The sequence below is a fragment of the Lagopus leucura genome, unplaced genomic scaffold, assembly GCF_019238085.1.
Source record: "Lagopus leucura isolate 7727_CA_CO unplaced genomic scaffold, USGS_WTPT01 35083-1_obj-0_obj, whole genome shotgun sequence".
Classification (NCBI taxonomy): domain Eukaryota; kingdom Metazoa; phylum Chordata; class Aves; order Galliformes; family Phasianidae; genus Lagopus; species Lagopus leucura.
In genome coordinates, this window is record NW_024968941.1 from 1 (window position 1) to 10,433 (window position 10,433).

At 58.7% G+C, this 10,433-nt stretch overlaps 1 protein-coding gene across 2 annotated transcripts; it reads left to right on the plus strand.

Moving 5' to 3' along the window:
• Window positions 1-49: 49 nt before the first annotated feature.
• Window positions 50-10,169, plus strand: UBQLN4 (ubiquilin 4). Of its 2 annotated transcripts, XM_042894818.1 has the most exons (11): window positions 50-929; window positions 1,162-1,313; window positions 3,050-3,255; window positions 3,548-3,810; window positions 5,003-5,161; window positions 5,815-6,040; window positions 6,334-6,473; window positions 6,919-7,002; window positions 7,469-7,584; window positions 8,172-8,349; window positions 8,997-10,169. In XM_042894818.1, the coding sequence occupies exons 1-11, from the start codon at window positions 828-830 to the stop codon at window positions 9,147-9,149; spliced, it is 1,779 nt and encodes a 592-aa protein (XP_042750752.1). In that variant the 5' UTR covers window positions 50-827; the 3' UTR covers window positions 9,150-10,169. The 2 variants fall into 2 exon arrangements, with proteins under 2 accessions (XP_042750752.1, XP_042750753.1); XM_042894819.1 differs by lacking the exon at window positions 8,172-8,349 and having other exon boundaries at window positions 8,997-9,126.
• The last annotated feature ends 264 nt before the right edge of the window (window positions 10,170-10,433 follow it).

Below are 10,433 nucleotides of genomic sequence, written 5' to 3' on the forward strand. Positions count from 1 at the left end.
TCCTTCCTTCCCTCCTTCCTTCCCTCCTTCCTTCCCTCCTTCCTTCCTTCCTTCCCTCCTTCTCGCTCCTCTTGAGCCTTCGGGGCAAAGGCAGGGTGAAGCAGAGAGAAGGGAACATCAGCCCTGTGAGGGTTTGCTCCAGGCAGGGAGCTCCGCAGGGCGCTGTGCACCTGGAGGGCAAGAGGGGGCTGATGAGAAGCGCTGTGCAGGTGGCTGTGCCCACTGGTGCGAGGTGTCAGCGGTGTGGATCTTGGCTTTGTGTGCTGCGCTGTGTGCTTTGACGTGGGCTTTAGGACACAGGTCGTGGTGTGCCGGCGCTGCTGGGAGCTGGGCGGGAGCTGCGTGTTGTTTGTGGCCCTTCTGCTCCTTCCCAGCCCTCTGCTGTGAGTGCGCAGAGCAGGGGGTGAAGCTTTGTGGCCCAGATCACCTCAGCTCCAGCAGTTTGTCCTCCCAGGCCCAGTTTTTGGGGAGTTCTGGCGCCAGGGCTGCGAGCTGCCCCAGGAAAGGCGTTTGCTCTTCTGGTCCTGACCTTCCCATGAGAATTTCTTGAAATCTGTGGCGTCCAAATGCAAAGGTTTTTTTTTTCCTCACCTGCTGACTCGGGAATGCCCAGCTGAGCTGGCAGTGACAGCCTTACTGGCAGGTGCTGATCCCCCCCCGTCACACAGCACAGAGATGTCGGTGTTGGGTGGTGTGGATGCTCGCAGGAGAACAGTCGCAGGGACAGGAATTGGAGAAGAGCAGTTTAATCCATTGGCTGATGAGGGACCGGGCCCTTTTCTGTCCTGTACGGAATCAGAGTTGGGCTTTCCTTGGGAAAAAATGAGATGAGCAGAAACGAACGAAGCTCAGTTGTCCCGAGGACAAGCGGTGGGTTTGGGTCGGGCCTCAGGGCACGCGTGCTGTGGAAGCCTTCAGCTCATCCCCAGGTAACGGTTCGGGAGGTTTCTGCCCACGTTCTGAAGCAGTGCGGGGCTCCTCTTTGCTTTCTGCCCTGGGCAGCTGGAGCTGCACTGCTACCCGCGCGGCTCCGTTCTGTCGGGGTGCTGAAGCCCTTTTGGTGCCCGCTGCCGTTTGTACAGTGAACGCTGGGTGTCCGGAGCGTTACCTCCAGGTTCCTGCCTTCTTCTTCTGCCTGAAAAATCCGCCTTTGTTTTTCAGTTCAAAGAAGAGATTTCCAGGCGGTTCAAAGCCAAACAGGATCAGCTGGTTCTGATCTTCGCTGGGAAGATCCTGAAGGACGGAGACACTCTGAATCAACATGGGATCAAAGACGGGCTGACCGTGCATTTGGTCATTAAGACTCCACAGAAGTAAGGAACCGTTCGGCGTCGGGGGGGCTGGGAGCGAGCGGGCGGTGAGAAGAGAGGCTGTGGCTCTGAGCTCTCCTCGCTGCGCAGCTCTGGTTTATTGCTTGGCCCAGCTTCTGTTGTGCACCTGTGTGAGCCCGTGGGGGGGAAGGCATCGTTAAGGCAATTAGCGTGGCTTTGTGTGCGCGGAGCCTTCGCCACTGGCAGCCTGGGCAGAAACCATTGGAACGTGGTTGTGTCCTGGATCTGATCGCGATGACTCACTGTTAGCAGAAATTACCTTCCCAGCAGCAATGCTGCAAGCACTGCCCAGGGTTCCTTTCACTTCCTGCTGTGCGCCCTCGCCCTGCAGACTCCAAAGGTAACGAAGCGCTGTCCTGGCTTTTCGTTCTGTTCTCTGCCCGCCGTAGGGAATCGCAGAATCATAGAACCACCAAGGTTGGCGAAGACCTCAAAGCTCATCCAGTCCAACCGTTCACCCATTCCCAACAGCTCCCACTGAACCACGTCTCTCAACACAACATCCAGCCTTTCCTTGAACACCCGCAGGGTCGGTGCCTCCACCGCCTCCCTGGGCAGTGAAGTTGATGAAAGGAGTCGTGCTTATTGGCAGTGCTCACTGAAGGCACTGCAGCCCCTCCTGTGCTCAGAGAAACCAACTGCTTGTTCTCCTGCTTCCTTCTTTGGTTAAGCTTCCCGTCCGCTTTGTCCTCTGCTCCTGCTTGGGGGTTTTCAACATCAGTCAGATGGGTCTGGAAAACAGCAAGGGACCTTCGGGTTTGGTGTTCAGATGTCCTGGAATGCATGTGGGAAGGGAAAGGGACGTGGAGAAGGGAATCCTCCTGGGTTTGGGAAAGAGGAAATGATGTGCTCTTGGCTGTTTGGAGTGACAGAATGGCGTTCCTTAGTTGAGGTGAGTGAAGGGAATGTTGGGTTCTGCCTCATTTGAAAGCCCTTCAGTGTTCTTGAGCCCAGGATTGTCACTGCACGACTGCAGCTGCCTCAGAGAACCATTTAAAAGCTCTTTTTAAAAGGCCTGTGAAAGTCCTGAGGGAGAGCTGTGATTATGAGGCACTGCTGGGGTTGGATAACTGAGCAAAGCCGATGCGCTGCATCGCTGCTCTGCAGCCTGCGTGCCTGGTGAAGGGAGCTGTGCTGAACTTGTGCTGGGATGAGAAATCTCCTTTGTGAGGGACGGCCAATAAATGTGAGAGGTGAATTCGTAGCCACTGGGACAGAAATGCTCTGCAGCTCCACGGGATGCTCGCTGCTGTCTGCCTCCTGTTCTCTGCACTGTAAGGCAGGGACTTATTTGCCCCAGCGAGCACCATAGCATTCAGCACGCAAGAGAAGCTGCAGCCAGGCCGGCTGCTGTTTGCCCCTTGCAGCAGCCCTGCCGTAACCTCCTGTGGTTTCTCCGGGAGCTGCAGGAGGATTTTCCCGTTCGGAGCAAACTCGTTGCTCAAGGATACGGCGAGGTAAAAGTTCAGCGTGGTTCAGGCCGGAGCTCACCAAGAGCATCGGCTGCTCCGTGTGGGTCGGCTGTTGTGCAGCAGGGTGGGAGGTGGCTCCCGGCAGATGGGAGACAGCTGGGAGCCACGGCTGTGCATCCGTACCGATGGGAATGGGAACGGCCCGGAGGAGCCGCCTGCCGCCGCCCGGAGGGAAGCCTGCACAGAGGACACTGCTCTGCTCTCCCGAGTGCCAGAAGCGTAACGGCTCGTTTTGTTTCTTTGCAGGGTCCAAGATCCAACATCTGCTGCTTCTGCCCCTGGTGCTGCTTCTGCCCCCACCACCGCGTCCCCTTCTCCTGCTGCCCCATCTCAGCCTTCCACATCCAGCGGCGCCGCTCCGGACGCGGGGGGCGGTGGCCGACGGAGCAGCAGCTCGGGGGGTCTGGGAGGCCCTGGAGACGGAGGCCCCAACAGCGCCACGTCGATCCTTTGTAAGTGGGGCCCACGAGGAAGTCAGGGAAGAAGCGTTCCTGAGGTGTAGGTGGAGGGGTTGGGTTTTTGGCCCTGTGGTTGTTTCTCCTGCTCACCTGAGTCGTTTGCCTGCTCAGGGCCGCCCCCAAGCCCTCTGTGCAGGGGATCCCCCTGAGAGCCGCCTGCTCGGGGTCGGGGCTCCCCCAGCTCCGTGTGGGCGCAGTTCAGCCCCTGAATGTCCTCTCCTTCCGCCGCAGCCGTCGTTCCCTGACCCACAGCTCTCTCCTCCCTCCCGTGTTGTTCCCTCTGCAGCTGGCTTCGGTGGCATCACTGGGCTGGGCAACCTGGGCATGGGCTCTGCCAACTTCATGGAGCTCCAGCAGCAGATGCAGCGACAGCTGATGTCCAACCCAGAGATGCTCTCTCAGATCATGGAGAACCCCTTGGTGCAAAACATGATGTCGAACCCCGACCTCATGCGGCAGATGATCATGGCCAACCCGCAGATGCAGCAGCTGATGGAGCGAAATCCGGAGATCAGCCACATGCTGAACAACCCGGAGCTGATGAGGCAGGTGGGTTGGCACGCCGCGATGGATCCGAGCGCTGCCACAGCTTTGTGGTGGCTCAGCTTCAGAGCTGCTCTAGCAGGGGGTGTGGGAATGCAGAACGGTGGATTGAGGGATCTCCTCCTCCTCCTTCCCACTGAAAACCCCTCACAGACAGGCGGTGGTCTCAAGTGAAGTAAACAGCCATTACTCAGCCCGCGTGCGTGCGGCTCTTCCTCCCTGTCAGAGCTGCTGATCTATTGAGTGTTGGGCAGAAAAGGGCTCTTGGATCATTGCAGTGCACCGTACATGAGGCCGCTGTGTTCTGATCCGTGCACGGGAGCAAAAGGAGTCACAGAGAAGTGAAGCTGCCCTGCATGTGTTCTTCTCTTTTTCTGCTGGTGGATGAACACAGGCTGTGCAGCTGTGCTGTGGTACCCGTAAAATATTGCACTGGTGATGGGCCGGGGTCCTGGAGGGCTCTATTTTCTGCACAGCCCCAGAGAAGAGGTGGCCTTGCACCCTGGAGGACACGGGGAGGCAGCATGAGGGGAAAGCGAGACTTGAGCGTTAGGCAGCCCTCAGCAGGGCTCTGCTGCTCCCAGGAGGACTGCTCTGCATGTGTTTCCGTGTGGCTGCTGAAGGAGCCCAGTTTCCATGCGCTTCCCATTATCTTGTTTTAATTTCAGCCGTGTCGGCCCTACGTGGCATTGCAGAGCTGCAGGGCTCAATTGTGGATGTTTGGGATTTATGCAGCTCCCAGGATGTCTGGGTGCTCCTTGAGCAGGAGGGAGCCGTCAGGAGCCTGGAGCTGACGAACTGCTCGGTTTTCCTCCAGCAGGAAGATCCCAGCTCTTCCATCTCAGGGTTTTGAATGCAGTCCACCTGCTTTAAGTGGGAACATGTGGTTGGATGTTCGGATGTTCCGATACTGCTTAGAAGTCAGACAATCCCACAGAGCTGAGTTGGGGCTGTAAAGGCAGAGCGAGGTGGGAGGAGCCAGCATCATCGGGCTCTCCTTGCTTGGATAAATGATCTCTCTGCTCCCTGGCTGTGAAACGGGTTTAATTATCCTCTTCCTTCTGGGAGCTCAGAGTGAACTCTGAGTGCTCGGCTGGCGGCTCAGCGTTGCGCTGCTGGGCTGCTCACAACCTCGGGGTGCACTTTGCTCTGCTGGGCGCATGCAGGCCCAGCCATTCCACGTTCTCCTCTCTGGCAGACCATGGAGCTGGCTCGTAACCCCGCCATGATGCAGGAGATGATGAGGAACCAGGACCGTGCTTTGAGCAACCTCGAGAGCATTCCAGGAGGGTACAACGCCCTGCGCCGCATGTACACGGACATCCAGGAGCCCATGTTCAGCGCCGCCAGGGAGCAGGTATGGAGCGCGGCTCTGCAGCACGGCTCTGCAGCACGGCTCTGCAGCACGGCTCTGCGGCGCAGCATAGCGCGCTGAGAAGGGAAGCTGGTTGTTCCTTCTCCAGCCGCAGCTCCTGGTCCTCTCCCTCCGGAGGTGACGAACGCAGCTGGAAGGAGAGGCGGTGCGGTGCTGGCTGGCTGGTTTCATTGCAGGGGCTGGGGATGTGAGCGGGGAGCTGCTGCTGCTCCTTTGCTCCCCAAGTAGGCAGATGCCCAGGTGCCCAGATGCTGCAGCTCCGTTAGCGCGGTGGGGCTCTGTGTCAGCTCCAGCCTGACACCTTTGGGTCAGCTTTGGAGCACGGGACGAGCGAGCAGGTCTCTCTGCGAGCTGTGCAGACGTCCTCCAGGCTGACGCTCCCTGTGGGTTTGGCTGGGTGCTGATGGCTCGTGGGTGTTTGGAAGCCCGGTCTGGGGCTCTGGCCATTTCTTGAGCTGGGGTTTCTCTGAATGTGGCATCTTGCGGATCGCACACTTCTCAGGAGGCAAACTCTGGTGTGTGTTCAGCAATCTGAGCACGAGCGATTGCTTCCCGGCTCACACAGCGACAGGGTGAGTCCGGCTTTCCCCATTGGGCTGACTAATGAGGCTGTTTCTTCTCTCTCCCTTCCCCAGTTTGGCAACAACCCCTTCTCTTCCTTGACGGGGAGCTCCGAGAGCTCCAGCTCTCAGCCTTTGCGGACAGAAAACAGAGAGCCGTTACCGAATCCCTGGAGCCCCAGCCCCCCTGCTTCACAGAGCCAGGCGCCCAGCAGCGAAGGGAGCGCTGGCTCAGGAAGCACCCAGAGCACCCCGACCGTGTCCAACCCCTTTGGGCTCAATGCTGCTAGCTTTGGGGCAGGTACGTGACGAGAGGGACCGGGACGGTCCGGTGGCACCGAGCAGCCGGGCGTCGGTGGGGGCTTTGCTGCAGAACGGGGCTGCTGTGCAGGCAGGCGTTACTGCAGCTGCACCAGGGTTGGGTTATTTCCTGTGCGACTGGAGGAGCGCCGCTGTCCCTGCAGGCCTTGAGAGCTCGGCAGAGAGGGAAGGCGTTCCCTGTTGGCCCGTGGGTGAAGTAAAGGCGCTGTGGCACTGCTCTGCATTGCGCTGCAAGGAGTTTTCCTTTGTTTTCTCTTTCCTTCACCCTTGCAGGCATGTTTAACAGCCCGGAGATGCAAGGTCTCCTGCAGCAGATTTCAGAGAATCCTCAGCTGATGCAGAATATGATCTCTGCCCCTTACATGAGGAGCATGATGCAGACCCTTGCCCAGAACCCAGACTTTGCAGCACAGGTAACAGCTGTTGTATCTGCTATTCGTTATCAGGCAGGACTTGAGCACAGTGCTTGTGAGAACAGTCTGCTCCCGTAGTCAGAGAGGTTTGTCTTGCAGAAAGCTGAGCTGAGTGAGTGTAAACAATTCTGTTCAGTTTCTCTGTAGCTCGAAGGCAGACACGACGGTGGGCCCTGTGTTTTAGTGGAGCCACTCACAGGAGGAGGTGGCTTTCAGGGGAGCACAGGGGTGGCCCTTCTCTTTGCCCGTGGGTCCTGTTCAACAACGCTGCCAGGAACTGAGCTGTCTTGTGTCAGCCTTTCAGTTCCCATAGGCAGGAAAACACGACGAGAGCCTGGGGAGAAAGTCAGGGACACGAGCGTCGTGTTGGTTGGGGCTCGGTTACGTGGAGCGTTACAGCCGTGGGCAGCAATGCTCTGATCCTCTGTGTGCCGTCTCTTGCTAGATCATGGTAAATGTTCCCCTCTTTGCTGGGAACCCACAGCTTCAAGAACAGCTCCGCCTTCAGCTCCCAGTCTTCCTGCAGCAGGTAACAGCCCCTGTCTGGCCCTGGGGGGGGGGTTGGCGCAGGGGAAGGAGAGGGGGAGCTTGTTTGGGCACGGCAATGTAAATGAGGTAACCTAAATTACCTCAGGGTTGACTTGAAATGAGACGAGCTCAGCCGCGTGAAACCCCTGTGTGGACGCTCTCTCCCAGTAATGAGTTTACGAAAATTAGCCTGGCTAATTGCGCTTGAGCAGCTGGTTCACTCGAGTGGATCAAAACGGCTTTAATTGTGGAGGCACGCGTGCCCCGTCCTAATCTGATTCTCCTACTTCATGTGGGAGATGTGATGGAAGCTCTGGGAGTGTGCAGAGCCCGGTGCTGGAGGGGCGGGGAGGGGAGCCCAGAGCTGAGGCTGGCTGTGCTGCAGCGCCGTGCTGAGCTGCTCCGCCTGTGAGCCCTGCCTGCAGCTCTGGCTGCTCACCGCCGCCGTGTCTCTCCTTCGTTCCCAGATGCAGAACCCAGACTCCCTGTCCATTCTCACCAACCCCCGCGCCATGCAGGCGCTCCTCCAGATCCAGCAGGGGCTCCAGACGCTGCAAACGGAGGCCCCAGGACTGGTGCCAAGGTAAGGAGCTCCTCGGGGCGCGATGCTGCGGGCAGGGCGTGCTGGAGGCCAGCAGGCAGCCTGGCGCCCGTTCACCCAGCAGATCTCAGGAGCGCTGTGCGTGCGCCTGCAGGGCTCTGGGCTCCAGCTGATGGGTGCTTTCCGTTTGTTTGCGTTTCGTGGAGGGAGTCCTTGACCTTCTCTGTTTGGGGAAAAGATTTGGGAACCGTTTGGTCCCTCCTCTGAGTTTCGTTTGAGGTATTTAAGTGTCAGGGGGGCTCAGTTTTACTCTGAGGAATGTTTGAGATGCGCGCCGTGGGGCTGGGTGGGTAAGTGAGGGCACGCTGTGCTGCCGGGTGCCCTCGGGCCCTCTGCTCTTTGTCCATGCACAGTCTCTGCTCAGTCTCTGCAGTCTTTTGGGGCTGTGCTGTGTTAGGATGGCTTGCTCCCAGCGGTGCTGTGGCTGGGATACGAGCACAGCCAGTCGTGGAGCGTGACCAGCCTGGCCGAGCCTGCTGGCTCTCCGTGCTGCCTCGCCCTCGCAAGGTAGGCAGGGGACAGCCAGAAGTGCCGGCTCGCCTCTGAGCAAACCCTGCCTTCCTCTGCAGCCTCGGCTCCTTTGGCATGCCTCGAATGCCCCCGTCCTCCACAGGAGGAAGCACAATCCCGGAGAACCCCGTTCCCTCCGCTTCGACGCCGGCCAGTGCCTCTCCAGCCGGGGGCGGTAACCCCCAGCAGCAGCTCATGCAGCAGATGATCCAGCTGCTGGCTGGAGGAAGCTCTCAAGTATGTAATCGTGGAGTCGTAGGATGCCTTAGGGTGGAAGGGATCTCAAAGATCATCCACTTCCTGAGCCCGCACTCCGTCTGCTCAGGGTCCATTCACAGCCTCCGGCACCTCCAGGGCTGGGGCACCCACAGCTCTGGGCAGCACGCGGTGCCCTCTGAGCAAAGAATTTCCACCTAACGTCTGAAGTCTCCCCTCCTTTACTTGAAAGCCTTGTCCTGTCCCCGTATGCCCACGCAGATTGCTCTCCCTCCAATTCATGAGCTCCCCATAAGTCCTGGGTGCCCATTTTCGTGCTGGTGGGCTTCTCGGGGGCACCGCTGGGTGAGCTCGGCTTGACCTGCTCCCACCCCCCCCAGGGCCGTGGTTCAGCAGCCGGCTCCCTTTGGCTCTGCTGCTTTCTGCCGAGTTTGCTTTGGTCCCAGGCCGGGTTGGTTCTTGGGGCGTGAAACACAGGGTGCTGGCTGTCCTGGTTGCCGCAGGCGTGGAGCGGCCCGTGCACGGCATGGCTGCTCTGCCGGAGCCGCTGAGATCCGGGGCGCTGGATCGCAGCGCTGAAGGCACTGAGGAATTGCAGCGCTGCCCCCGCTCCGCCTCGTGCCCGGATCCGCCGCCGCAGCTGAGCGCTTTGTCCTTTCCCTCTGCAGGCGCAGAGTCCCGAAGTGCGATTCCAACAGCAGCTGGAGCAGCTGAACGCCATGGGCTTCATTAACCGTGAGGCCAACCTGCAGGCGCTCATCGCCACGGGCGGGGACATCAACGCGGCCATTGAGAGACTGCTGGGCTCCCAGCCTTCCTAAGCTCCGTCCCGCCGCCCCGCAGATGTCAGCTCGCATCCATTCACACGCGCAGGGGATCTTTCAGGAAAGCCCGCCGTCATTTTCATATCTGACAGCTGTCCATGTATTTAAAACAAAAAAGATACAGCTTAACCCCGACCTTCCTACTAAGTTAAGATTTCATGTTGAAATGCTCTTTAACTGGCTTGTATGTGGATTCCAGTTCTCATCGTGGCCACAGAGACTTCAGATGTGTATTTTTCCTCAATATGCCCTCTGTTTCAGACACTCTTCTCTCTCTCTCTAGATGGTAGAGGCGATACTCCTAGTTATTTACCTGAATGATTGTGTTTTGAGTAGCTTGATTTTAACTGTACATGATTCCCTCCCTTCGCCCTCCTTTCAGGCAGATATTTAAAACTTGAGCCAAGTTTGCTTTCCGGTTCTTTCTCCCGGCATCTTCTTGGGGATAATAGAGCAAAAGAAAAATCGCAGCGACTTGGAAATTTCTGATGTCGTTTGTCTTAATAATTCCATGGGCCAAATGGGGCCCTCGGCGCGCGGGGGGCTGCCGCCTCCTGCTCCAGGGCTGGCCTGCGTGCAATCCACGCCTGGAGTGGGGTCTCTGCGCAGCTGGGATGGCGACGTGGAGCCCCGGTGGCCTTCAGGGACGGGGTTTGCTGTCGTGGAAGCCGAGCTGAAGGCGCCGTGCAGAAGAAGGCGTTGCAGAGGCTGCTGCTGCCCCAGCGCTCCGCTCCTCGCGCGGCTGCGTCGCGTCTTCTGCTCTGTGGGTTCGGTATCTGTAAAAACGAGAGGAGATGGAAAGATCCGATCTCTCCACTCAAAAGCGTCGGTGTCCGCGTGCTTCCCAGCCCGGTGCCATCCTCATTTCCCCCCCCTCCCCGCTGTGGTGCGTTTGAACCACGCTGCATTCCGTGGAGGACCAACCTTTCCCCAGGGTCTCCGGGGCCGTGTGGTTTGCAGACCAGGTTTATCAACGAGAAAACAACAACAAATAATAAATGCGCACAACCATCCGTCTCCCTGCGCTCTGTGTATCGTCCTTGATTGCCGCTGATTGAGTTTGCCTCGTTACCTCCTGATGAATCTCTCAGCCTGGGGCAGAGGGTGGGGGTCGGTGCAGCCCCTACCTCTCCGGCCCTCCTTCCCAGAATCACAGAAGGGCCAGGGTTGGGAGGGACCTCAAGGATCACGGATCTCCAACCCCCCCACCGCAGGCAGGGCCACCAACCTCCACATTTAATACTAGACCAGGCTGCCTGGTCCTTCCCTTCACCGCAGCAA

Excerpts from the sequence above, each read along its gene's own strand:
- UBQLN4 (XM_042894818.1), top strand. The coding sequence starts at position 828 with ATGAGCAGAAACGAACGAAGCTCAGTTGTCCCGAGGACAAGCGGTGGG. Across the intron at positions 1,314-3,049 it reads GTCATTAAGACTCCACAGAA|GGTCCAAGATCCAACATCTG; the intron begins GTAAGGAACCGT and ends GTTTCTTTGCAG. Across the intron at positions 6,041-6,333 it reads TGCTGCTAGCTTTGGGGCAG|GCATGTTTAACAGCCCGGAG; the intron begins GTACGTGACGAG and ends TCACCCTTGCAG.